This window comes from Strongylocentrotus purpuratus, unplaced genomic scaffold (assembly GCF_000002235.5).
Source record: "Strongylocentrotus purpuratus isolate Spur 01 unplaced genomic scaffold, Spur_5.0 spur5_scaffold_14, whole genome shotgun sequence".
NCBI classification, from domain to species: Eukaryota; Metazoa; Echinodermata; class Echinoidea; order Camarodonta; family Strongylocentrotidae; genus Strongylocentrotus; species Strongylocentrotus purpuratus.
This window is the reverse complement of record NW_022145599.1, coordinates 36,421,786-36,449,392: the sequence shown is the minus strand read 5'-3', so window position 1 is coordinate 36,449,392 and position 27,607 is coordinate 36,421,786. Positions and strand designations below refer to the sequence as shown.

Sequence of the window (27,607 nt, the reverse complement as noted above, 5' to 3'; positions counted from 1 at the left end):
AGAAGGCCTTGTCATTGTAATTCAATTAAAATTAAACGAAGACTAAAAATAATGATATATTGATTCTCCACTTTCATAAAATAGAAAAAGTGATTTGTTAGCATAATTTCCCCTCCTCTCCGTGTAATCACGATTAATTCAGCAATATTGTTATTTTGTCTTTACTGAAATATGATTCTTTTTGTTTTGTTTATGTTGTGTGTGTTGGTTAGTTTTGGGATGTATTTGAAAACGGATGTCTAATATATATACAAAGAAGAATTAGAAGAAGAAAAAGAAGAAGAAGAAAGAAAAAAGAAGAAGAAGTACCCCCAAAGGGCCCCTTTTTACATAGGAAAAGTGCCCCTTTAACTTTGTAAGAAGTGCCTTTTGTGCATAGGAAAAGCGCCCCTTTTACTTTGACTCGGACATGTGCCTCTATTACTTTGTAAAAGTGCCCCTTCCTCTTTTCACCTCTGACGATTGCCCTTTTTTATTTTGACACATGCCCCTTTTCCTTTTGGCAAGTTCCCATTTTCCTTTTGACAAGTTCCCATTTTCCTTTGCAATAAGTGTCCATTTTCCATTCTCATGACTGCCCTTTTAAATCTCTAGTAAGTTGTCCTATCCAGGTACGAGAAGTGCCCCTTTTCACTTTTGATAAGTGCTCCTTCACCTCTGATAATTACCTATTAAAATCTGAGAGGTGCCATTTTTTCTTGGACAATGGCCCCCTTTCCTTTGTATGAAGTGCCCCTTCCCCTTTTAATAACTACCCTTTTTTTAACTCAAATAAGCGCACCTTTTATTTTCAAATGTGCCCCTTTTTCTTTCTAATAAGTGTCCCTTTTTACTTATGATAAGTGCCCCAATTTAAAAAAAGAGCTCCTTTCCCTTCTCATAAATTACTTGTCTTGACTTGATTAGACTTCAAATGAGTCCCGACTTTTGGTCAACTTATTTTCTTGAATGAATGTCTATGAAGAATATAATAAAAATAAATTAAAAATTCCACTCTTAAATCACTTTGTATATATTCTAAGGAGCACATAAAAACAAACACTACCCCCACACACAATGGGACAAGCTCTCTTTCCATAAGGACCGCTATTCATAAGGACCACTATTCATAACACCTGACAAAATGAGTAGCGGTCCTTATGAATAGCGGCTCTTATAAATAGCGAGCAAACCATAGACAATTTACCTCGCTATTCATAAGGACCGCTATCCATAACTCGTGACTAAATGAATAGCGGTCTTTTATATGTAAAGAGTGCTTCATTTAGACCCCCACACCCCCCCCCCCCCCACACACACTCTTTGAAAAAAAATCAAATGATTACCAAATATTTCAACATATTTCCTACAAGTGAAAAGAGCTTTTATTGATCCCTCATATATTTTTTCTACAAATAATTGTCAAAGAAATTCTTTTACAAAATATATAAATAAGTATTAGCTATTGAGAGGAAAGATATCTGAATACAAGGATTTTATTTTACAAATCACTGTACATTTTTTTCCCCCTCAGATATCCCCTTGTATTGCAAACATTACGATAATGCTACGTTTTCATCAGTCATATTTCAATGCTATTCTGGCTTTGAAATCATGATTAAAAGGTTGTGTTACAAGTAAAGTAGTTTTTATTTATCTACATTTGTTACATATAAGAGATAATATTTGTGAACTGCCCACTTAAGCAGTCACCTAAAATAGCGCACACATTAAGAGATAATTTATTACAATTTAGGTATATTATGATAATTTGAAGACCCCTCGGTATGATAGCAGAGAAAAAATAGTTTGTGTATAGTAAATGCCCTTTCAATCAAGTACCGATAAGGTAATATATTATTTTAACACATAATGATACATGTACACTGCCCATTCTTGCAAGCATACTGAAATAGTAAAATTTCTGATCCCATTTTACTTACATGTAAGTATACAAAAACATAAAAATTCATCTTTACAAAATAGTAATTAATTAATAATTCCCCCCAAAAATGAATTCTTGGGTAAATTAATAAACCATATACATGTAAATGGCAGAACATGGACATTTTCGGAGGAAATTGTTTTCCAGTTTACCATAAATTGAAAATGTTCTTGATGGATAAAAAGTTTAGTTCGGAATAAAGTTATTTTACTCTACAGATAACATAAAATTTAGAACACCTCTTTGAGTATAACATTTTCTTACATTGTCAATTAATATCTTTCCTACAAGCACATCCCATCAATATAACTCACTAAGAGTGTGTACAAGTTCCTCCCTCCTTCCTCTACCCAATTATTACTTTTCAAAATGACTGTTGACTGCGTCCTTTCACAAATATGAAGAACATGCCTTTGGTAAGGCATTAATACTCATTACAGAGTCCCTTGGAGAGGACTTAAAGCCGTTGATCCCCTGGTTGCTTACTTACAAGCACACACATGCTTTCTTAGAAGTCAGGTAAAACAATCATCAATCATTAATTAATATGCAGTGATAATCCAGGCCCTAGGATGAAGTATACAGACTATTTGCACACAATTATCTTTTGTTCTCCATATTATTGATGAAACATATCTTTAAAACATTATAACTAATACCTAGCACGTAAAAAGTTGAAATACAAGGATGTGATATGATATGATATAGAACAGATTTTCTTAACCTTTAAAAACTGTAATAACTGAGATACACAATGGTTAGCAACATAAATAAGACTGCTTAATGTAGACATTGCTTTTTAAGCATACACAGACCAATATACATATCAACCTTTTAAACTTAAAAGGCAAAATAAGAAAACATCAGCAAATGAAAAATATAATTCTAACAAATACTCAAATGATGGTTCAAGGGTTGAATGATTATTTTATAACTTACTATAACAATACATTTATATGAAATAATTTATTATTAAGCCTTACATGGAATGAAATAAGTATTACTCTCAATACTTGTATAAGTGATAACTAAAACTGATGCAGCCATGCAGGTATTGTTCTTTTCTACTGGTTGGACTTGTTTTTTCTTAATTCTATCGCAAGAATATTTAAAAGGAACCAGATGAGACGAGGCTAAAAGTAATTATAACGATACATTTATATGAAATAATTCATCAGTAAGCATTACATGGAATGAAATAAGTATTACTCTCAATACTTGTACTTGAATAAGCAACAACTAAAACGGATGCAGGTATTGTTTTTTTCTATTGGTTGGAAACGTTTTTTTCTTCTGAATTCTATCACAAGAACCTTCATGTAGAGGCAACCAGATGAGACAAGGCTAAAAATGAGACTTTAAAATCAAACACAAAATGAAATAGAGGAATAAAATACTTTCGTGTTCTTACAGCATATTAATCCAAGCTAGACATGTACAGGGTGTGTAAAAAAAATCCTATGCTGGTTGAAAACACCTTCTAGATTATCTGAGCTGCTGTGGAATAACGCCATGTACCTGTGATTACCACAAGATGTCTGTCCCTCATTTCATATCCAACCCTTCACTCTCAGTGGTCAGGTCCTTCATGTCACTTGCACTCACCTCCTGGAAGCTGCTACCACTAGAAAATGGGGGTGAAAGAGAAAAGAGGGGTAAACGAGGCAAACAGGTCAATTTTCTTTCATTCTGTAAAGCACAAAAATGTGTGACTTCTGAGAGCAATATCTTTTTAGTTTAGTATTAAGGGTAATCCCACCTTCATAGCTTATTGTTTTGTCACTTTTGTGTTACTTGAAAACAATGGTTAAGATTTTGCTGCCTAAAATGACAGAAGAAGTATGGTTAATTATAACATTTCATTTCAAACTTTTCTATTTGATATCATACTCTGCATTAAAATACATCATATCCATTAGCTAGAATTATGATCATATCTCACTTGTAACTAACATTATCAAATTAAAAGCTACAGCTTCAAATTATATGTCTACCAAGGTGTGCAGCAAGCAATGATAAGAGTGAATGTCTTGGATAACCATCAATTAACAAAAATCAGGTGGTGGCAAAAAAGGTGAAGCTTGTCGGCAGACTGCAGATATTATCATACAAGTAATCACATAGTCTAACTAGTAGCCTAATCATCAGACAAGTAATCAAATAAAATCAACACATGTCTATCAAAACAATGAGACAGAATATCTATAGACATATACAGTAGGCTTGAGGATGCACCACGTGAGAGAGAGGGAGGATTGAGGAGTCCTAAAAAGGAGTCCTAAAAAGGACTCTCAGTAATCTTTCTTGAGGGTGTGTAGTCCTGACGACCCATCCTCTCCAATCGGCGCTATAGTTTTCCTTAGAACTAAAGCTAAGAAAGATAACCAACAGTCTTTTTCAAGACTACACCAACAGTCCTTTTCAGGACTACACACCCTCAAGAAAGATTACCAAGAGTCCTTTTCAGGACTGGGGATTTAACATACTACATCCATCCAGATAGACTTCTAAAGGGCAAACTGAGAAAAACCTGAATAGGCATATGGGGCTAACAGGAAATACAGATTACTCCACAAACGAAAGGCACTGTTTCATGGAACCGACATAAGTACCAGTACAAGTTAACCAACCTCCTATTGAAATGCATGTTAGTTTGTTTCTACGTGTGCTTCAATTGGATGTATAAGAGTTTTGTGAACCATTGCCTGGATCTCTGTAACATCAATCAAAACAGTTAGAGCTAAACATAGACAGGCATAGATATAGTGTAGCATTAAAAGGGGAGATATCCAGCAAGAAATCTGAACTACTTTAATCAAGTGAGCAAACACAAACAGCCAGGAGAATAGTATAAACAGGGAACCGTAAGACATTATACAGTGATAACATAGACCACAACCTATGTCTGAGTACTCAAGCTACCAGTATTTAAAGGGATATAAGCTCAACAACTTCAGCGTATACATACAGTATAGTGTGAACACAGACAAACTAACATACATCTGCAGGAAACATGAGAGGAGTGTGAACAGGGACAAAAGAAGTATTTCAATTCAACAACATACTGAAGACAGAAGAAGGGGGTAATAGAAAACTAGAACTTATGCAGCCAGTATCTTTAAATAATAATTAATGATGACTATTTTTATCACCAGAAACTTAAACACATTGCAAAATAAATTCCTGTTCATGATACAATTCGTGTGGGAATCTCAAATTCTCTCAATCACTAGTCAAATTCCCAATTTAAGCTAGATGAGTGCAACAGTTTTTGTCTTTACTGCACAAAGAAGCATCAAATCTGAAACAACCAATCTAATGAGATGGAAAAAATGAACAGTAAGACCTGCAATGTAGGCCCTATGGTTTAAAGCACATTTGATTGAAACCTATGTTGTTTTAATAGTCAGTGCAAAAGTGATACAAAGGTGTACTCCCTACATGCTTTTAGAATGGGGCAAGTTGTATAAAGTGGGTGCTGGGGGGCCCTGCTGGTGGCAAGAATATTTTGAAAACTTGGAGGATCCATAGTCCATAGTAATCATTGATATACAAGGTATCTTCTGTCCGTCTCTATCAGCCACTACTTGTAGATGTTAATTCACATGTATCAATTGCCTATCAAAGTATGTGCTTCATAAACTCTGTCCAAAAATAACCCCATAATCCCAAGGATAGCCGATTTGAATCCTCCAATCGCTCTCCTCATTCCCCAATTTCAAGCTGTATTTGATGTCAAAATTAATTTGTGTCAAATGAAACAAAGTGTCAGAGCTAAATTTTTTAATTTCCTTGTGCACGATTATTTCATGAATGAGAAAAAAATAAGTGTAAAGGCTGGAAACAAAATCTTGCAAAATCTACACAGGTATCAAGAAAGTGAATAAACAAGCTCTTTCATTCAATAATTCAAGTGCAGCTAAAACAAAATGGTTTGCAAGGGCAAAAGGAGCGCCATCCATTTTAAGCTGAGAGGTTCATGTGTGAAACAAGTGAGAGCGTCAGCCAAAGACAAACAAAACTGAGACAGGGGTAAGATGTAGTGCCAGGGAGCTACAAAGATAGCTGGTACAAGATGATGTGTCTAGGAATGGCATACCACAGAGTGCTTATAGTCTCATACCAAGCGATTACCTTTGGACACTATTTCAGATGAGAGAAAGATTTTTTATGAAGTTATTTGATGAAGACACTATCATCACTTTCATAATCCAGACCTTGAGATCCTGCAGCCATGGAGGAGAGGATAGAGTTTGAGAGATCTGCTTTGGCAAAGGTCTCTTTGGGTGGTGAAGCTTTCTTCAGCTTCAAGCCGTTAAGCATTCTGGTTGCAACATTGACAGCATGCGATGTAGAATGCAGAAAGAGAGTAGAGTTGATAAAACTCAAATATAATACATGTATACAGTCCCATCTCATCTGTAATTGATATGCACACCTGTGGTAGGGTAGCTTACTTCAGCTTTAGAGGTCTAGCATTCTGGTTGACACATTTTAAGCATGTAAAACATAATTTACAGAAATCATAGTTTTAATGAAAAACATATTTTATAGTCAATTGCATCCCATCTCAAAATTATTTGGCATCAAATCTAGTAGCGCATTGAGGATACATGTCAATGGTGTTGTAGCAAGGTTCAAATTCACAAAACTCATAAGCCAATGATGAAGGATAATTTCAAGGTTCATACTTTTGAAAGTAGAAAGAAGATAAGAAATGTTGTATAGGTATTGTTTCAGAATAATAATGCATGTACATAAAAAATCCACATTTTTATTAAACCGCAACCCCTGCATGCCTACCTTGTTGCGTTACTACCCTCACTCAGACTGTTAGTGGCTGGACTCTCCGTCTCTGATGGCGTCACGGCAGGATCAACAGCTTCCTCTAAGTCTCGTTTCTGAACGGCAGGTTTCTCTTCTGCTGGCTTCGTAGGAGTCCTGGCTGGTCGTTGTTTGATAGGAGAGGCGGACTCCTCCTGGACCTGCATGTGGAGCTTGTATGTCTTCTCTGTACTCTCAAGGGAACCTGACAATGAATGCAACCAGAAATAGGATTTCAATCTCTCACATCATCACATTAAAGGCATCGTTTAACAATGTTAAATCTATGATACATGGCCCTACGTGTTATCAGTGTCTGTGATATGGTGTAATATTGAAGCCCTAAAAAAAATTGCGCTTCAAAATAATCATGAAGTTCCTCAAAAAATAAAAATCTTTGAGCGACCGGTTTTACCATACTCATTTTTTTCCCAATAGACTGTAGTCTTATAAAAAATGCTAGGAAAACTAAAAATGAAATTTCCAATCATAAATATCTTGATAATCAGATAGGCAATCGGCTTGTAATCATGTGATTCCTGGCTGACCTAAAGGTTTATGATTATGTTTGCAGCATGAGCTAAATCCAGGATTTTTGTTTTAGAATCTGAGGCAATATTACTGAGTTATTTTAAAGACTTACAGTGAACTTCTTTGGGAAAAAAGTATCATCCTGTGTTTAGATCCAGAAGATTGTCTAACAGTGTGAATGCCCTTCTGGATCTATACAGGGCCTATCAGTTAGTTCTCACTAACAAAAAGTTAATAAATTAAAAAGTCTTTCAACTGGCTTTACAAATGACACACTTTAATCAATGGAACAAGGGTCAAGGAAAACAACCTAATTTTCAAACAGTTTAATATCACAAAAATGTATCATTATACAATAGACCAGTTCACGGTTAGCACATTACTGCAATGACCCCGAATATCCACAGATCTTCAAACATGAAGAGTCCCACTTTGTAGATTTTGAAATAATCACTCCTACAGCGATGGAGGTGCTACATAAATAGCCCTTTTTCCCCCCTTTTCAAAGAATACTTCCACCTGTGTATCATGGAGTGCATGAATGAATAATGATTACATAGCTTTCATGAGCACGTATCCAGTATTTTGTCTACGTGTATTTCACAATTTGTTCTGCAATGACCTTTATCTGCTCATGCTCAGACTGCAACCGTGAACTGGCTTATTCTTACTAATTTGGTGGTGTAAATATAGTATTTCCAAAACAATTTGTAACAATTTTGCAAGAACAGCATGAACCTATGCAGACTTATGTGTATCACCCTATACACTCTTGCTGTTATCAATTTTTCTCTTTTTAATTTTTATGATCTGATGAGATTTCATAACAGATAATAATAATAATAGGCATTTCTATAGCGCCGTCTATCTAGAAATTCTGTTCCGAGGCACACCAATTATCACCCCGGCTTTAGCCTAGCTGCCATTAGCGTTCTAGCATTTCAAGGAATTAATTCCTGCCAGGTACCCATTAACCTCACCTGGGTCGAGTGTGGCAAATGAAGAGTCATGCCTTGCCAAATGACAATAGTGTCGTATCAGGGATCCAACCACGACCCTTAAATTTTAAGCAAGTGCTTAAACCACTCGACTATGACACTTCTACGATAGATAGAGGACTCACAGTGGTCAATCGACATGTTACCTACCTGATGATAGGTTGAGTGTTCTACCCTTGATGACAGCTTCTGGAGGAGGTGAAAACCAGTTGTAAAGGGAACCTACCAGAGGCACCTGCCGTAGTACACCCTGAAAGATACAACAATATACAAACATTACAGATGAGGGCTGAATATGAGAAAACAAGTTGAGAAGCGAACCTACAAGATGCACCTGCCATAATACACCCTGAAAGATAAACAATATACAAACATTACAGATGAGGGCTGAATATGAGAATACAAGTTGAGAAGCGAACCTACTAGATGCACCTGCCGTAATACACCCTGAAAGATAAACAATAAACAAACATTACAGATGAGGACCGACTATGAGGAGAATACAGTCAAACCTGCTTTAGTGACCACCTGTCTACAGAGACCACATTTGATGTTTCCCTTGAAAATGGTTTCTCATTGAAACATGTGCTATAGGCACCTGTACATAAAGTCACCCTGCCTGCAAAGACGGCTATTTTGTCATCCCTTAAGTGGTCTTTATAGACAGGTTTAACTGTACTATGAGTATTGTGGTGATAACATGTGCACGATGAGCAGGTGATAAGAAGAGTAAGACAATGATGAAAAGAACAATTACATAGCAGGAGAATGACAGCTGAAGTCCGGTGATCACATCAAAGAAAACTATGGTTAGGTAGCTATCAAGATGTGATAGTAAGCAAATAACTACCGTTGGTGAAGGTGATGGGACAAACTATCACTTCCAAGGCGATCTGGATGTAGCTTTCTTTACGAAGCAAAGCTGAGGAAAGATAGCGTATACATTCTGATCGACGAGACCAAAACCAAAAGGTGATTATTTGCTAGTAATCCACATCTTAAACAATTTAACTACAAAAAGAAAAGGACGTGTATGCATCTATATGAAAGACACCAGGCCCAAATTCACACCAAAAAAGTTAAAAGTTTAACCCAACCCCTAGAGGGTACAGTGCGCGCATGTGTTTGCTTTAATTGCGCTCATTGGTAATGCACGCTTAATTACGCCTGTTTTAGTGCGCTTTTGGATAATCTTCAGTGAAAGTGCGTTGCCCTGTGTAGATAGTACCTCTATCTTCAGTGAAAGTGCGTTGCACTGTGTAGATAGTAGTACTATCTCATACATGCCAACATTTGAAAATCAGAAATCTGTACAAATTATGCTATTTTCAAAAAAAAGAGGAACAATCCTAACTCCTATTCAATACTACAGACAAATTTGTACAGGAAGAGGAACACCTGCATTAAAATGATAATTATCTTCTCCCAAAAAGAGGAATGTTCCTCTTTAATCTGAACAGTTGGCATGTATGCTATCTACACAGTGTAACAAACTTATTGCTTCTCCCATCAATAATGGGCAAACTATCTTTAATCACCTGATTTACTTTTGACCAAACGTAGAGCAAGATTCTTAGTATGAGGAATATAATTTCTGATAACCCTCTATTTATATGTGTATTTTTTAATATTCAATCTTCATGAAGTAATCCATAGCCAACTTTGTAATATCGTTTTGTGGTATGAATCATGACTTGATTGATACGCTTGTCAGATTAGTTATTACAATAAATTACAAAATATTACAAAATAACTAAATGATACAAAATAACTAAATGACAAAGAATCCAATGGGCGCACTGACCTCCTCAATGAGCTTGTTTTCATTCTCTATCTCCAGTTGTTTCTCAGCTTCTAGGATACCTTTGAGTATCAACTCTGACATCGTCTCTAAGAACTGTAACAGAAAGAGGGAGACACAATACAGCCAGGATTAACAAACTTATCAACATTGCGAGGGGTAAAACAGAGCCCAACAAATAACAAAGTACTTAACGGACAAGTTCAAAGCATGTAATTATACAGAAATACATACTAATCAGGGCTAATTTAGAATTTGGTAAAATGGAGATGGGGGCACAATTTGGAAAAATTAGTTCAAAAATTTAAACGGACACAAGAAGTCAATTTGGATGGGTACATCACGCTTAAAGATTGCCACACAAGCTTCAACAGGTGGGCACTGGTCAATGTGCCGCCTCCCTGACTCTGTCACTGCATACAACTGATTACACGGACTCAATCCCATAGTAAAACTTGTGGGTTTCTCTATTCATCAGAAGACAAAGTTCAGGGTCTATTACAAACTTTGGAGTACCCCTACCTAGTGAAACAGCCTACTTTGTTTACTATTTAGCTTGTAAATAGACTGCATTATATTTATACATTTTATTATTGTCACTATCTACATTGTACATGTATATATACTTTGTGTTTACTAGTTGGTTCATTATTCATGTTTGTACTTTCATACACTATATACCTATTATCGTTTGTATCCTTGTGTCATTATCTATGTATAATGTATGAGAATTGTATTCAAAAGTCATGCATTGCTATTTATACTTTTATGTTTGTTTGTACTCTCATACCCCGAGAGGGGGTCAAAGAGTCAATAAAATTCTACAAATTGTACCTGAGATGAATCTTCAAGCTCCTGGCCAATCTCGCAGATCATGTCAAGAACCTCCTCCAAATTGGCATCACCGTCCACCACATTGATTGCCATGGCAACCGTCTCGTCAGCTGTCTGTGTTATCTGATAGCGCCCTCTATGGCTGGCCTCTTCTCCAGCCTGGAGCCTCTGAACGAGTTCTGTGTTGAGTTTGTTGACCTCTCGCTTGGTCTGCTCAGACTCGGGGTCCTGGTTTGCTAGATAATCTGGAATGAATCTATTACGAGAGAAAGAGAGAGAGAGAGAGAGAAAATAAATCATGTTACAGGAATGCTTCCAGTTATGCTTGTATATTGTAACATTTGTATTACCACTAATACTTCAGTTGATAATGTAACTAATTAAACCATAATGGTTTCCAAACATGTATTGACAACAACAAAACTTGAAAAAACAACGCTTTGTTAAGAAAATACTCAATCCTGGTGCATTTTTCCATTTTCATAGTGATAAAATGTTGTTCCTTTATCCCTACCTGTTCACAAATTTTATTTTATCATAAGCAGAAACACAGAATCACAAATGTCATGTGGCCTCATTTTGACCAATTGTATTGCAAGATACTTGGTATGTGAGATATAGCACCAATTGTTCTCCAATTTGCATGAAAAGTTGTAATATACAAAGGTATTGCCATATTGCTTGCCTGTTGAATTTTTTTAACAGCCAGAGATGGGGGGGGGGGGAGGGGTGGATTGAGGGACAGATAAAGAGAAGATAGAGCAAGAGAGAGAGAGAGAGAGAGAGGGGAAGGGTGAAGGGAGAGGGGGAGTGACAAAGTGAATAGTGAAAAGGAGAGAATAATAGATCTGATAACTTACTGCACAATGCCAAGTCCTGCATGGTTCTCACTATCAATCACTGTCAAGTTTTCTTTAGCTGATGCTAATTCTTGGAATGGTCCTCTCTGCTCTATCGTCACATTCAGCTTTGACTGCACAAAATAATCAATAGATAAGTTTTAACGTCCTTATCATTTTATCATAACATTCACATTCTACCTTACAACAGACATTGATTGATTAAAAGACATTGATCCAATTACCTTCCAATTGTTCAATCAACTATAACTACATAAAACTAAGTTTTAACCGGAATGCATGCCACTCATTCCCTAATGCATAGTACCCTTAACATTTGATACAACAAAAAAATGGCACAGCAAGATTACACATCACAGAAAATAAATAAATCAAAGTTTTGAACAGAAATAAGTGTTCCTCACAACAAAATGTGTACAAAACATCTTATGAGTATTATAATGGAAGTAACATAAACTTTTCATATAAGGGTCTTTTGATTTCAAAATACATGTATAAAAAGATATATTAAAAACAAAACCAACTTTCCAATGTTTTCTTTATATATTACAACATGTTTTATATATGAGTTGCTTCAACTGTTTACTTACTATGAGGGTTTTCAGGGTTTCAACAAACGAGTCTATATGTTCTGATGATGTTCCTCTATCTGCAAGTCAGAACGAAAACAAACAAAAAAAAACAAAAAAATGAGTTGATATGGCATGTCCCAACACGAGATATAATGCATTGTTTAAATTGGGTTATATTTTGTGTTATGCACATCTTTAGACACCATGAAATACCATCACTTAATACTAATAAGGAGATGAAAAGAAGAGAAAAAGAAAGGAGATAAAGAGGATGGAACTTATAATATACTCCACATACATCAAATTATTTCTTATGAAGAAGCAAGAGCATTAGTCTGACACTGAAGATATATACAATAATGTCAATGCAAGCATTAACTTAATATTTCCCTCTGTAGTGCCCTAGACCAATCTTACAATAGAGGGTTAACTTCTCACTCATCTTGTACATGTAACTGCTAGATTATACTTACATGGAGCACTCGTCATGGGACTGAACCTAATACAAACACCCTCCTGGTCTCCTTCTACAATGTCTAGACCAATCTTTGGCTCCAAGGAACCAAGCTCAGCTCCCAACTGAAACAAACAAGATAATTCCAATCAGTTACATGTCCAAGTCGAAAGGTTGAATTGAACATATAAACAGGGGTAGAGGTATACAAATTATACATAAATGTATATTTGCAAGCATTATCTTTGCCTACAGTAGTATGAAGTTATACATATGAATAGAAAAAAAGTCTTAACTAGGAATTTATCTGACTTGGTACAGTCTTTATTTCATTCAACTTTATTTATAACTGATACAAAGAATGAAAGGAATGATTTTACATACATGAATATATAAAATATATGTGTAGATTGTGTACTTGTACTTGTGTACTAAAAAAGATCAAAACATCTATAAGCTAATTAGAAAATAGCAGAATAAGAACGCCAACGTATTGTTCCAATTGGAATGCCACTCTTGAAAGTCAAATTAATAACTGTTATATTTATATCCCATATCAGAGGGACGAAACACCTCAACATTCCATTAAAATTCGCCAATTCATGTTATTCATTTATTTGATTGTGACACTATCACCAAACCATATCTAAGGTGCTCCTTAGGGTATGCATTTAAATCTGAGATGCATGGCCCTACGTGTTATCAGTGTCTGTGATATGGTGTAATATTGAAGCCCTAAAAAACATGCGCTTCAAAATAATCATGAAGTGCCTCAAAAAAGTAAAAAATCTTTGAGTGACTGGTTATAACATACTCGTTTTCTCCAATAGACTGTAGTGTTATGAAAACTGTTAGGAAAAAGCAAAATTTGATTTTGATTTCCAATCATAAATATCTTGATAATCAGACAGGCGGTCGGCTTGAAAAAGTCATGGGATTCCTGACTGACCTAAAGGTTTATAATTATCATTGCAGCATGAGCTAAACCCAGGATTTTGTTTCAGAATCTGAGACAAAGTTACCCGATCCCTTTAAGAATGAGACCAGACTATTATGAGACATGATTCCACCATGAATATAAGCTTACCCATGTATTGACTGCATCAAGAGTAGGCTTGGGTAATGTATTTTGCTGCTTCCCTTCATCAGATTCATCCTGTGATGAAGCGTATTGAGCAAAAGCTCGACCGGGAGCTTCCATACCGTCATCGTATTTGAAGACTACGACAGGTGATACCACATCCACTTGGGACTACAGGGAAAACAAGTTATAGATAATTAAAAATTATAAATTTAAGTAGATCCTTGCCATTTGATTGGAGGATTGTTGGTCACATGATATTCATTAAATAATCTATTGAATGACTACACCATTGAGCATTGATTTTCACACTATTGAACTCATAAACATTCATTATTCGTATATTAATGCATGATAGAGAATATTCATTATTGGCCATTACATGAAGTGTTAATGAAAATAATACGTATCCTAAAGCTAATCTTGGGATCAGGTATAGAAATTCAAATTTGAGAAAAACTAGCTCAAAGTGATTTAGAATTGTTTATCAAGCCATAGGTGGAGATTTTATACTATCGGATTAAAAAAGATAATGAAAACATCCTGGAGATAACATTCAATTGCACATGAGAATTCCCTTGCTATGCATGTGTGTCAGGATGATTTTCTTGCTTTTCTTGCTTTTCATTGCTCATTAATCATTTAAAACAAACAATTTTTATAAATTGGTAGTTTTTAACATGTAATTTTTGTTTGATTCTTAGAGAATATTTTGTCATCATTACGTTGATTCAAATGACCTATTTACTTCATCTGGATTAGCTAACTGTATTTTAATACTTTTCTAGAGGTGTAACTACCTAGCATGGATTTGAACTCTCAACCTCTAGACTGGAAATTAAATGAATGAATACCCATAGCAAATGACCCCTACAATGACTGAGGAAAGAATCTAAATACCTATTAGTAGAGAATTTGAAAGACAAGGGCAGCGCATTATAAAGAGTTATGATTGATCTTAAGTTTGATCAGTACACAATGAGCCATAGACTTACGCTCGATATTAACCTTATGATCAATCAGGAGGCTTTATAATAAATGGGCCTGGGGGGTGTTTCACAAAGATCCTAAGTTGAACTTGTCTCTAAGTTGGACTTACAATTATGGAAAGCCGTTGGCACCCTTGAAAATATTTTTAAAAAGTTATTTTAAAAGGCATAAAATGTTGATTCAAATCTTTCATATTTTCTATTATCATGGGAGATATCATGTTCCTTATGTGGAATTCATGAAGTCTAAAATACTTGAATTTTTGCTTTTGAATATTTTTCATTATAAGGCTACAAATGGCTCTCCATAATATATAAGTCCAACGTAGAGATAAGTTCGACTTAGAATCTTTGTGAAACACCCCCCCCCCCCTGGTCTGATGGGGAGGTATACTTACGAAGACTTGTATTGTTCTGCTGATGATTTCAGAGAGTGAGCCCTCTAATGTGATCTCCTTGTCCACTCGAGCTTGTTTCTTGTCCTACACAAAACATAAATGAATGATTGTTTCATGAAATCAAACATGTATGTCTATTCTCTCTACTCTCTCTTCCCCTCACCTACATTCCTGTCTTTTCTTGCTCAGCTTCCTTTATTACTTTTCTCATCTTACTCTGCTATCTCCTCTTAATTTTGTCAGAATGTATTCAACTGTTTGTTAATCCAATTGATGTATTTGTTTTGTGCACATTTATGTATTTTTATGTCATAAATTGTTATCTCCTGCCAGTGGAGGCCAAATTTCTGTGTTTTTAATGTGGACAATAAAACCTGAATCTGAATTTGAATGTGTAAAAACGTATGGTTCCCGGTTCCAGTCGTACTGCATCACTAATGTCCTTTGGAAAGACATTAATCTACATTTGGCACTCTCCACCCAGGTGTAGTAAAATGAGTTCCTCATAGGATATTACTCCTTGAATGATTTCAGCGCCTTAGGCAGCTGGGTTAAAAGTCAGGGTACTTTGTACATAACTTGAGCATCCCCTGGGATGGATATGTGAGCTACGTGAAAATAGCTAATATTATTATTATATCTAGTCATTTTTCATCAAAAACAAAAATCTAGGTTATGCATTATAAAACTTTGTACTGTAGTCTTCATTCATCATCAAATGAATGAATAGACTTTAAACTTTTAAAAACAATAAAACCTTATTTTGTAGTCATTGCATTGACACATAACTAATTTGAATCTTATAAGAATATCTTCAGGTGTGTACTTGGTAAAGTGTTCATAGCACGAAAAAGATTCCTACTAAACTATCTCAAAGTGTCTACTTACTGCTAAGTTAATGGCACCAAGGGAGTTCAATCGTTGAGACATCTGTTGACTCTGTGGAAAAAAGAAAGAAAAAGAGGTCAACATCAAGCTTTTAGGTCATATTCAAAGTTTTACACTGAATCTATATAGCTTTGTTATGTAAAGTAATCAAAATAGTGAAGTGCCATAATACTGTTCTAATAAATCTTTCACTTTAAACTTATACCCAGAGGCGAAGGAAATCTTCTGTTATCCACTTTTGCTTGATTAGGCACACTTAATAGAGGATGTCTTCAGCACATGTATATCATGACCCATACATTGAAGAGCAAGCCAAAGAGGTAGTGCACCAATTCGCCTGAGGCTGAGAAATCTCGACATCTACCCCACCCCCAAACAATACCCTTATCTAGTAAATCTATTCATGTAAACAATCCAAAAGGATGATAGACTGCAGTGTGGTGTATCATAGATATGATGCCATCATGACCGGTACACTGAAGGGCAAGACAGAGAGGGAGTGCTCTGAATCTCTCTTCTCTTGGGAAAGGGACTCCCCCTCCCCCTTTTCCCTCCAATCCCTAACCTTCCAATCCATCTATCAACCAATCTACATGGATGAGAGACTAACCAGTTCTGCAGCATGGTGTAGCTTTAATTCCATACATTGAAGAGATAGCCAGAAAGGAAGGACACCTAATCTCTCTAAAAGGAAGTACAACCCCTTCCCCTCCCAACACATCTATCTATCTACCAATCCTCAAGAATGAGAGTCTTACCAGTTCTGCAGCATGGTGTAGCTTGGATACGATACCATCATGACCCATACATTGAAGAGACAGCCAGAGTGGTAGAGCACCTAACCTCTCTAAGGGTTGAGACGAACACAGTCCTGCTGCAAGGCTCTGTTAAGACAAACAAAATTTACTCATTAATATCCCCTAGTGAGATAGCAGGTACATGAACACTGATTAATAACTGTACAAATTCACTAATTCAATAGCATAAAGTATGACAGATTATAACTATTCTCAACTAGAAATGTTAAGAAAAAACTTACTTCAAATTATTTTTAAAACAACTGTTACTTTGTTCTCCTACCATTCATGAAACATAAGGCTGATTTTGCAGTACATTCCAAGATACATTTAAGTAAAATAGTACATTTATGAAAGCAATTTAACTCTGAGTGACATTTGACACGTCAAAGAAACATAAAAACAGATTTCATACTTCCCCCTTTCAATATGTTATCTTTCTGTTGTCTGGACTAAATATATCTATGCCTCTGATTTGTGTTACTATGCCAAATTCTTGACTTTCAGTATAGGTTTGACGACAAACATTTGTAGATTAAAATATGCCTTACCAAAGCAGGATCAGCAGTTTTGTACAATGTCTTTGAACAAAAAATTATGTTAAGAAAAATGTCACAATGTGTCACGGTAAAAAAAAAATACTGCATCGTTAACTTGAAGCCAGACGCAAGTCAAGTTAATGGACTTAGTGCAAAAAATTTTCTCCCTCTTACGAACATACGTCACATAAGATTTTTTAATTTCCAATTTTGAATCAATGCATGTGCATCATGAAACAAATATGGTACTATTTTCTCTAGCTATACTAAAAACTGCAACATGGATGGAAGGTACAAGAAATTGCAAGTGCATTTCACAATACTTTTTTGACATTAGACATAAGACATTTGAGTCTTTCCAATAAATTATTCAAGATGTTGCATGTCATGGGCACACCAACATGCCACAAACTGGCAACCTTGGTATCACCCACAGGGTATATTTACAGATGTTTTGAAAGGATACAACAGCGGGTGTACCAGGAAGACCAAGCCATACGCCTGGCTGGATTGTCATGCTGTTCACTCTCTTAGCTGCCTGTAATCACAAGATAATAATGATAATGATGATAATAATGGTGATGATAATTAGTTTGATGAAAATAGAAATAAAACCAGTGATATAAATACTTACAAAATAGGGGAAAAGAACAGTGATAACAAATATATAGAAGAAACATATATGATTAAATTTATGGTTCTCATGATATATTTGAAGATAAAAATGACACTGATAATACCAAATATGATAAGGATAATATATATCAACACTAACAGCAATAGTTATATGTCATCTTCATTCAATCAGAAGAGATACTAGTTGATCAATTTGTAACTTTCACTGGAAAAACAAATTGCAATCGACTGCCTCTGGACTATCATTGCCTGACTAGTAACATCAATTTCTTTTAAAATGTTTTGTATGTTGCCCTCTTACAAATAACAATGCTAGTACAATAGATAAGAAGGTCCAGATGACTTACCAGTATTGATGAAGGCACGGTACTTAGAGCAAGGGTGGCCAGGTTGTGACTGAATAGAAACGGGTACAATAAAAGTGTCCTGATTAATGATATGATAATAGACTTGATGCCAATTGAAGTTTGAAAGCTAATATAGATGAACTCAGATGTGAACTGCAATTATAACAGTGTCAATCTACCCATACCCAATATCAATAGACAACAAGTCTGCATACCGTCCCTCTGTAAGATAAGAAATCAGTAAACTACATGGCTCTCATCCACCCATCCACTGAGTGAAAAGAGGCAAATTTTATGAAACAATGCTTTCCCTAAAATCACAGATGGATATCACTTTTTCTTGTAACTGTGTACATAATACTTTCATGATATATATAATTCCTATTACAGTATCTGCATGGCCTTAAATTCTCACCACAATCTGCAGTAAAGAGATCAACAGAGAACCAATCAACTAATCATCTATACCAAGTACAGGGGAGTGTTTCACAAAGACTAAGATCGACTTTAAGTTGGACTTAACTATGATGGGCCGTTCATGCCACTGGTTGCTATCACCGTCTCTCAATTATGAATTTTAGATAATACTTTTTCCTTCAATAATGGACTATCAAAAAAAGGTTATTTCTGTGGATTTATGACCACGTTTTATACGTCCCTTGAGAAACCAATGCCAGGAATGGTTAGAGGAACTAGTGGCATGAATGGCCTGCCATAGTAAAGTCCAATTTAAATTCGATCTTAGTCTTGGTGAAACACCCTCTTAGAGCTCCTGACTATACCCTTACCCTTCCACATGTAGCCATAGATTATGCTCATCACAGATGGTCCGTAGTCTGTTGAGATTATCAGTATGGCCAGCCATAGGTGAGCCTGCATTAGCTACAACCAACAGTGGAGTCTTGGAAGACGATTCATCATCTTTGATCAGTCTCTCTAACGTAGCAATGTCCTGTAAGCAATGTAATCATTACAACAATCGTTAAAGATAAATTGAGTGCTGGTCATGCAATTGCATTGTGAAAGAAAAGGTGTGGAATGGATCAGAAAAGGTTGATCATGTAGCATGTAAGTATTGGTGTACTGCAAGTTTCTGGAGTCATCAAATCATAATAAATTTGGATCAGTCTTGGTAAAGTAACAAGAACTGTACACAGAAAGATGTATATGGGACTACACAAATGGTGTCGGTCCTACTTCCTTTATTTCCTTATCTTTGTATGCTCATTACTCAGCCAGTATACATTTTCTACCACAATTGTTTGGCAAATGACATTTATTTGTAATCTTGAACATTCAGTGTAAATTTTGTTTGATCCTGTGAGAATTCATTTTCTTTTTTTTACCAGAACTCAAGTTTATCTTTAAGTAAGATTAATGCAACTGCATCTCTTAAATGCCTCTGTCTACGTGTATGCTCATTGATCAGTTATCCTGTGACCTTTAGCACCTGACTTCATGAACCAAAACTCTCTTCATTTCATTTTTTAATGATCATGACACAGTTGGTTGAAATTGGTTACAATGCATCATCCTTAATTGGTCTCTCTAACGTAGCAATGTCCTGTAAGCAAGGTAATCAATGAATACTTTGTCACAACTGATTTATAACCATATTGCCTTGTTGTAAAGATGTGCTGTAATGTCACTGGTGCTCTAGTATTATTATATCTTACATGATATTTCAGAATTCATCCTTGATCAATATCTCTAAATGTAGCATTGTCCTGTATCAAGATAATAATAATCAACTATTGTTAAACATGATAATAATATTTTGTTGTTTAATGTGGAAAAAGCTCCCTTATAACACCCTGTTTTAGATTATAATTCATCATCCTCGATCAGTCTCTTTAATGAAACAATGTCCTACTGTATATCAGAGCAATCCAGTGAAAGGGGTGACCACCTGTATAGAAAGACCACATTATTCATTTCCATCTATTCTGTCTCACTGAAACCTGTTTAGAAAGACTTACCATCGTGTGTTGGGATCCAAAGACTGTGTTACATGGTACTGTACATAAACTGGATTGTGGAAGACCAAGCTGAAAGGCAAAACGGAAAACATCCAATGAGATTTTTTTTCAAACCATTAGACTTTTTTCATTGTTTATTATAGATTGTTTATTATAGATTGTTTATTATAGATTGTATATTATAGGTTGTTTATTATAGATTGCTTATTATACATTGTTTATTATTCGTTGTATATTATTCATTGTTCATTATACATGCAATTGTACAGAAGCAACAGATTGCAACAGTTACTTAGCTCTGATATGCTCAAAAGGAGCTCCCAATAATTGGAATTTACAATAGTCCTTTATATAATCTCTTTTTTTATGGAGAAAAATTATTGGAAAGTTTATCAACTTTATGCAGTTTTTTCTTGGATAAACAGTCAAACATATTATTTCTGATGAATACAAAACAGCATTATGATTAGAATAACATGAAATTTTGGGGGACAAATGGAATTCAAATAACTCATGGCAAATTTTCCCCATCTAAGTTTTGAAGGGGTGAATGGGTGAAGAAAGAAATGGAAATCATCCCTCAAAAAACATGATTTTTTTTTTTTTAATAGCCTGTCTGCACTAGTTTGGCCAGGAGGGATTAGACCTCCCTGCGTGGTCACTGACAGGTGGTTATCTCATTAAATAAGCTCTCAATTAACATAAGAAAAAAGGGATCATGGGGGATCAAAGGGTACCACTTAGGCATTGTTTGCTATATAGAGGGCGCTAGTAGCTACAAGTAGTACAGTCCAGCTTTAATAAAATGACAAGTCCATGATATTAATTGTGATGTAATACCTGAGCACAGATGTATTGTCCTAGTCCAGGTCTTGATGCAGCGCTGATGTAGATGATGGGTGGCTTGGTGTAGAGACAGTTGAAACCCTCGGTACCAAACTTCTCATATTTGTTATTGAGGACCAGTCTGCAAACCCTCGCTAGTCCCTCCCGATCATCCACATGGTAGTATGCTGATGATTCATCAAATCTAGCATAAATAAAATAAATAACATTATTACAAGACAATTGACTTCTGATTTTTCTGACATTTAAAATAATTTAGTGTCTATATTCTCCACAGCGCATAATTCGCTAGAAAATTGTTCAAGTAGTTCAAAAACTCACAACAACATCACTTAAGCGATCAATACCCTCATCCTCAGAAGAGTATAATTAAAGAGAAGTTGGTTACATGGCAGCTACTTTTAACTCCACACCCCCTCCTCCCATCAAAAAAGGTATGTCATGCACATCTACAGTTCACTATAAAAACTTGGTTAAAGTACTTGCATCCCTAAAGTTCTGTGGAATTGATTCATGCCACAAACTTCAGACAGCAGCACAGGCATGTTGAAACACAAAGGATTTCAATCAGTTATTATTTCAAACCCCTAAAGAAGTTTCCATGCACATATTCACTTCAATATTCATTTACATGTACATTGGAATGCCTCATGACTGTGGATGTAATTTGTAAGTGACTGACCAACCATTAAAATGTCCAACTTCTGTGTACCTCATACACATCATCTTTAAACTGCTTTCACACAAGGGTTCTAGAAAGAATCCAAAGAAATTTAGAAAAAATATATATTATCATTAATTAAAACCAACCTGAATATCCTAGATAGCCAGAGTGTGGTATCTGAGACTATCCTTGTTGCCATTCTACGTAGATGGTCGAGTTCAAAGGTCGATATGTATGCCATCATGCTCTGTCCAAGCATAGCAATGTGTGCTGCCTTATCTAGCATACTTGGTGATGTGATCCTATAGATGAAGAAGAAAAAAAAACAGAAACAAAAATGAAATGAAATTCAAGAAGGAGAAGAAGAATTTTTAAATATCTTTAAACAGAAACTTTGCTTTACAAATTACTGGAAACTGTGTTCAAAACAGCTCTCAATTCACATAAGAAAAAGGGGATCATACCGCTTAGGCATTGTTTGCTATATAGAGGGCACAAGTAGCTATAAGAAGTGCAGTCCTGCTTTAATAGATACACATCTCTTTAGTTACCTTGGTACTCCTGGTCCATCCTGATCAGATGTAATGATGATGTTCTGAAGCTGTTCAATGATCGCATCCAGCTTCTGACCACTATTTAGTTCCATAGAAGAATAAACAAATAGGGAAAGAAACAAGAAACAAGAAAAAGATGAGAGAATAAACAAAGCCGGTTTAGCCCTGTTAGCAGAAGATCTAGAACGACTCATCAAATTCACATGATCTAAGGATTCTCCATTGTACATCTTCAGAAGAACCTGCATCATCACTGAACTATACGCTCATCTTTTTGTTCATCTACAGTTAACAACTAAATTATCCATACCCCTTATAATTTGATATTTGTTGTGCTTTTCTCAACTCAAGAATCAACGGTGGACTGGTTGAATACTTTTAGATGTAAGTTTTGATATGTCACATTCTCAAGAAACATAAATCAGGATAAATCAATCTTATACATACAGTACTTAAAAAATGACAAAACTTGGAAAGGGTATGAATAATTCAGCTGTTAACTGTTCATAACTCTGGTGTCACACAAACATGTACCGGTACACAGTATTCACTTTCATTCCAATACAAGGACAAAACAATACATTCTATTACAAAGATATAATCATATGACTACCACAAACATGTAAGTAATTTGAAAATGAAATTAATTTGTAAATTGAAATCAGATGGGATATGGAACAGGATCATGCATACTAGTCTACTCATTCAGACCTGAATGCCCATGGGTGTGGTTTTAGTGTGGAGTGGTATGGGGTGGTATGGGTGGAGCATGCTATGTACGTGTAGGTACCTGTTTGATATTGGTCCAGGGAGCTTTCTTCTCGATTTATTCACAAATGTTTGAAACCTCTCCTCCCTCTCCTTGTCTAGCTGCCTGTTGTATCATAGATAGTGTTACCCACAGTGTTATCTTTCCTACTACCGTATCCAATTCTATTCTAACATGTTGTCATTTGTGGCAAAGTATGTCAACTTAACATCAGAACCCAGAGATTACCCAGTTTAAAAGCTAAAAATCTCTCCTTTATGAAATAATTTGCTTTGCTTGATTCTACTTGCTTGACAAAAACAATCTTGGACTCTGCAATGACAGACATTTAAGCACATGAAAATATTTTTTTTAAATAACATGAACATTACTACATGCACATGTGTACAAGGAAATGCCATACTTAAAAAATCCATCTCTCATCCTGTTTTGTCATTAATCACATAAAGTAGTGTATATCAATGTGTTATTTTAACAAAAGGATATAGTCATTCACAACATCGTAAATCATATTCTAATAGACCTCTTTATTATAGCTCTTCATCATATTATTTTATCTTGCTTTGTTTTGTTTTTGTTTGTTTTTGTTTGTTGTACTTTGTAAAAATTCATCATGCAAAACACTGCACAATTTAAAGATGGCTTCATAGACTTAGTTGGCCAACAGCCCATCCCTCCTCCCAAACAACTAAACCACAATACACTATCTATTTCTTTGAAATTTCTGTTTTAAAAGATGGATCAAGGTTTTTAAGGGGAGATTTTAGATTTCCCACTTTCTTCTTAAGCTTGTGTGCATTACAAGAGCACTTTAGAGCCTTCTAGACTTTAATAGCACAAAGCTCTGTTCACACAAGGAGGGGGGGGGGGCTCAAGGTGGTTATTACTTTAATAATCTGTATATTTTCATTTTGCCAGTGGGATAGCCTGCCAAGTATCTAAAGGGTAAAAATTCTCACTTCTAAATGTAATACTTATAGATTTATCAGAGTATACATGTACATACATAGGCCATGCACTCTTCTAAAGAGAGCAAAAATATGAGACTTCACTCAAATTTGCCTGATGATATTGTGGAAATAATGTGAACTGCCCCTTCATACTATATTTATAAAGGACAAACTTTTGGAAGCTTACTAGTGACTAAACTAAAACTTACATGCTCGATATATCATCTGTTATATTCAAAATATATATTTTTTTAAAGTTTATCATACTGTACATATTGTAGATACAGATGGCATCACTTTGTATGGAAGACAGGCCCTTGTATACCTTATGATTGACTGAGAGTCATTTGAAATGTATACAACTTGATATTGTAGATATAGATAGCACCATCTTGCCTGAAGAAAAGCCCATGTAAATCCATATTATGAATGTCAGAGATTATAAAGAAAACTCCATGTTAAAGACTTACTTGCTGTAGGAATCCATCTGGTCCATGACCTCTTTCAATCCTTCTGACATCTCTCTTAAGCTTGGTTCAATCATCAGCTGCAAAGAAAAGGCAAATCATTCAAGTTCAATAAATCAATAATCTTGCTTTACAATTGAATTCAATTCCATGCAAACCATTGGAAGCTTGACAGTTGGAAGCTCTAAATATATATATATATATACAGACAAAGTAAGACCCAATTTACAGCTCATTAAAAAATTATGAAATCTGGACTACCTAACAAATGAGTGACAACTACACGTTACATAATATCACTTTTATTCTTACAAGAGCATTATCAACCACCAACATCAAGATTAAAGGTGAACTGTTAAAGCCAAGGGCTATATGTTTCTGAATCAATCTTTAAATAAAAGTAACAATTTCAAATATTCACCGAGTAGATCACAAAACAACAACTTTCCAAATGAAATACACAAGTAGCAGGTAGACAAATTCAAACTAACTCGCACATGTACTCTGAACAGTCTGAAGTAAGGTGTTTCAAGAAGCACAATCTGTTTCTTTGAAAAAATGGGGGTTTTGAAGAAGCTCACTGTAACTTGCAGGTAGTGGACAGTAAATCCTTCATGTACCTTTCTTTTTTAGAAGATTGTGAAATCTTGCAGGTAGGGTAGCAGGAAGACAACACAATAGATTCAAGTATTTTATTGTTACGTTGACAATCACTTAAAGGGATCCGGTAACTTTGTCTCAGATTCTGAAATAAAATTCTGGATTTAGCTCATGATGCAATGATATTTATAAATCTTTAGGTCAGTCAGGAACCCCATGACTTTTACAAGCCGATCGCCTGTCCGATTATCAAGATATTTATGATTGGAATTACAAATTTTGAAAACCGTTCGCCTGACGGTTTTCATAACACTACAGTCTATTGGGGAAAACGAGTATGGTATAACCGGTCACTCAAAGATTTTTACTTTTTTGAGGCACTTTTTGATCATTTTGAAGCGCGATTTTTTTAGGGCTTCAACGTTACACCATATCACAGACACTGATAACATGTAGGACTGTGTATCTCAGATTTAACATTGTTAAACGGTCCCTTTAAACATCAAGCAGAGAACCTCACTGATTTTGGCATCTGGGATGCGATAATCATGTGTGCATACTGTGTGTTTTTTTTTAATCTTCTGAAGGATTTTACAGATGTGAATTAATAATTACTTACATCTGACTGGGACTAACCTTTAACGTCACCAGTCAAAAGACATTACTCAGTTCTGAACCTAAATGTACATGTGGGTCTGATAAGAGTCGGTTTGGGATAATCTGGGAGATTAATTTTATAGAGGACTTACAATGTCGTATCAGACACACACACAAACATTATATAAGCCCTCCTCTTAACTACCAATCTTGAAAATCAAATGGGTACGATGATACAGGGTAGACTATCAATCTAGATCTAGAGATCATATAAAACCTCACTCATCGCTGACAGTGAATGCAACATTCACAATGCCACAGGTCCAACAAAGTTAAACATTACACACACAAATTTATCTGCAATAAAGCTTTCACACTCATGTTTTTTTCTGATTGATGATAAATCAATTCATTGTCTCCATCACTGACCATCTCATTCTCGAGTTAATGCTGACTAATTAACTAAAGTTTACTCTACTCTTTAAAGAGTCATCAGAGCAACTTTAGAATACCCCACTACTCACTATTGCAATAGTCTAACTAACTAAAGCAACACTAATTTACTAAACCTAATCCTCCTATTAGGAGGCGAGTTGGCTCAGTCTGTAAAGGGTCTGCCTGTCGAACCAAAGATCCCGACCCGAGTTTGAATCCCACCCAGGTGGATGACTGAAGCCTGCGTTGTGAGTTTTAATGTGCCCCCTTGTTCATAGATGCAGGCTATGTGGAAAACAGGCTATGTGGAAAAACACTCTGTCCCTCGTATAGGACGTTAAATGGAGGCCCCGTGTAGAGAAGAGTCACGTCACGATACCTTTGCACGTTAAGAACCCACTGCACTATTCGTATAAGAGTAGGGGGAAAACCTGGTGTAGGGGTCCACCTGCACACACCCCAGTATAATACGATAATATTATGAAACTGTACTCAAAATGGAAGAAGAACCCAACTCCAACGCCATGTGACTGTGTGAGTGTCACCTGTCCCTCATCTCCCTGGCCCTTTATTTAATAATCCTAACCCATAATTCTAAACCTAGTCCTAGAGGCTAGAGAGTAGAGCCAGGTCTAGGTTTTCAACGTTTATCACTATTGGTGGGTATTCTAAAGTTAAGTCAAAAGCAATTTTCAATCACAGACTTAGTCACTGATAACTTATCTATCAAGTCAGACCTTACTTACACAGCTCAGCTCAGCTTAGTCAGAAATAACGGTCTGATATGGGTCATTTCTTTAATAAAACTGACATTTGTGATTTGTTGACATTCCCCATATCAGAGGTCTAGTGGAACCAGACGTAGTCTCAGCGGAACAACCGACGATATAGAGAGACTGAAGCTTTTGGTCTGAGCTCAGCTCAGCTCAGTTCATTCATTCACGCTCACTCACTCACTAAAATTCTAAATAAGCTCCGGTACCGCCTACCGGTCTGAACTGCTCACCTTTTGGGCTCGATCATTACGCTTTCCTCCTGATTTTCCAACATTTTTCCCCTTTACGGTAACATTCCCTGTAGCAGGAACAGTGGCTCCTTCTCCAATAGTCACAGAGGCAGCCATAGTTAGACGATTTTCACCGAAATCAGTGCATAGAACTAAAAAACAGCTTTAGCGTACTCGCACTAGCAGCCTATACGTAGCCAACGCTATTATATTCGCTGTATTTGTACTGTGTACGTGTATACGCTGTATGTAGATTTCCACGCTGGC

At 35.7% G+C, this 27,607-nt stretch overlaps 1 protein-coding gene across 4 annotated transcripts; it reads right to left on the bottom strand.

The window, feature by feature from the left end:
- Positions 1-1,341: 1,341 nt before the first annotated feature.
- LOC592163 (putative pyridoxal-dependent decarboxylase domain-containing protein 2) lies at positions 1,342-27,562 on the bottom strand. 4 transcript variants are annotated; one of them, XM_030984865.1, is made up of 23 exons: positions 27,341-27,562; positions 24,706-24,782; positions 23,307-23,390; positions 22,514-22,594; positions 22,109-22,264; positions 21,293-21,482; positions 20,453-20,521; positions 19,262-19,425; positions 18,474-18,522; positions 17,957-18,028; positions 17,503-17,532; positions 16,913-17,038; positions 16,155-16,205; positions 15,267-15,350; positions 13,886-14,050; positions 12,818-12,923; positions 12,363-12,421; positions 11,773-11,885; positions 10,913-11,168; positions 10,082-10,174; positions 8,428-8,527; positions 6,728-6,953; positions 1,342-3,548 (listed from the first exon to the last, which is right to left on the bottom strand). In XM_030984865.1, the coding sequence occupies exons 1-23, from the start codon at positions 27,455-27,457 to the stop codon at positions 3,470-3,472; spliced, it is 2,547 nt and encodes an 848-aa protein (XP_030840725.1). In that variant the 5' UTR covers positions 27,458-27,562; the 3' UTR covers positions 1,342-3,469. The 4 variants fall into 4 exon arrangements, with proteins under 4 accessions (XP_030840725.1, XP_030840727.1, XP_030840726.1 ...); XM_030984867.1 differs by lacking the exon at positions 27,341-27,562 and adding an exon at positions 25,124-25,246; XM_030984866.1 differs by lacking the exon at positions 23,307-23,390 and having other exon boundaries at positions 27,341-27,561.
- Positions 27,563-27,607: the final 45 nt, after the last annotated feature.

Bases quoted from the DNA above. Each gene is read 5' to 3' on its own strand.
- LOC592163 (XM_030984865.1), bottom strand. From the start codon at position 27,457: ATGGCTGCCTCTGTGACTATTGGAGAAGGAGCCACTGTTCCTGCTACA. The intron at 21,483-22,108 runs GTTGGTTTTAAT...TATTTATGCTAG, and splicing joins TGGCTATCTAGGATATTCAG to ATTTGATGAATCATCAGCAT. The intron at 17,039-17,502 runs GTAAGGCATATT...TTGTCTTAACAG, and splicing joins AAACTGCTGATCCTGCTTTG to AGCCTTGCAGCAGGACTGTG.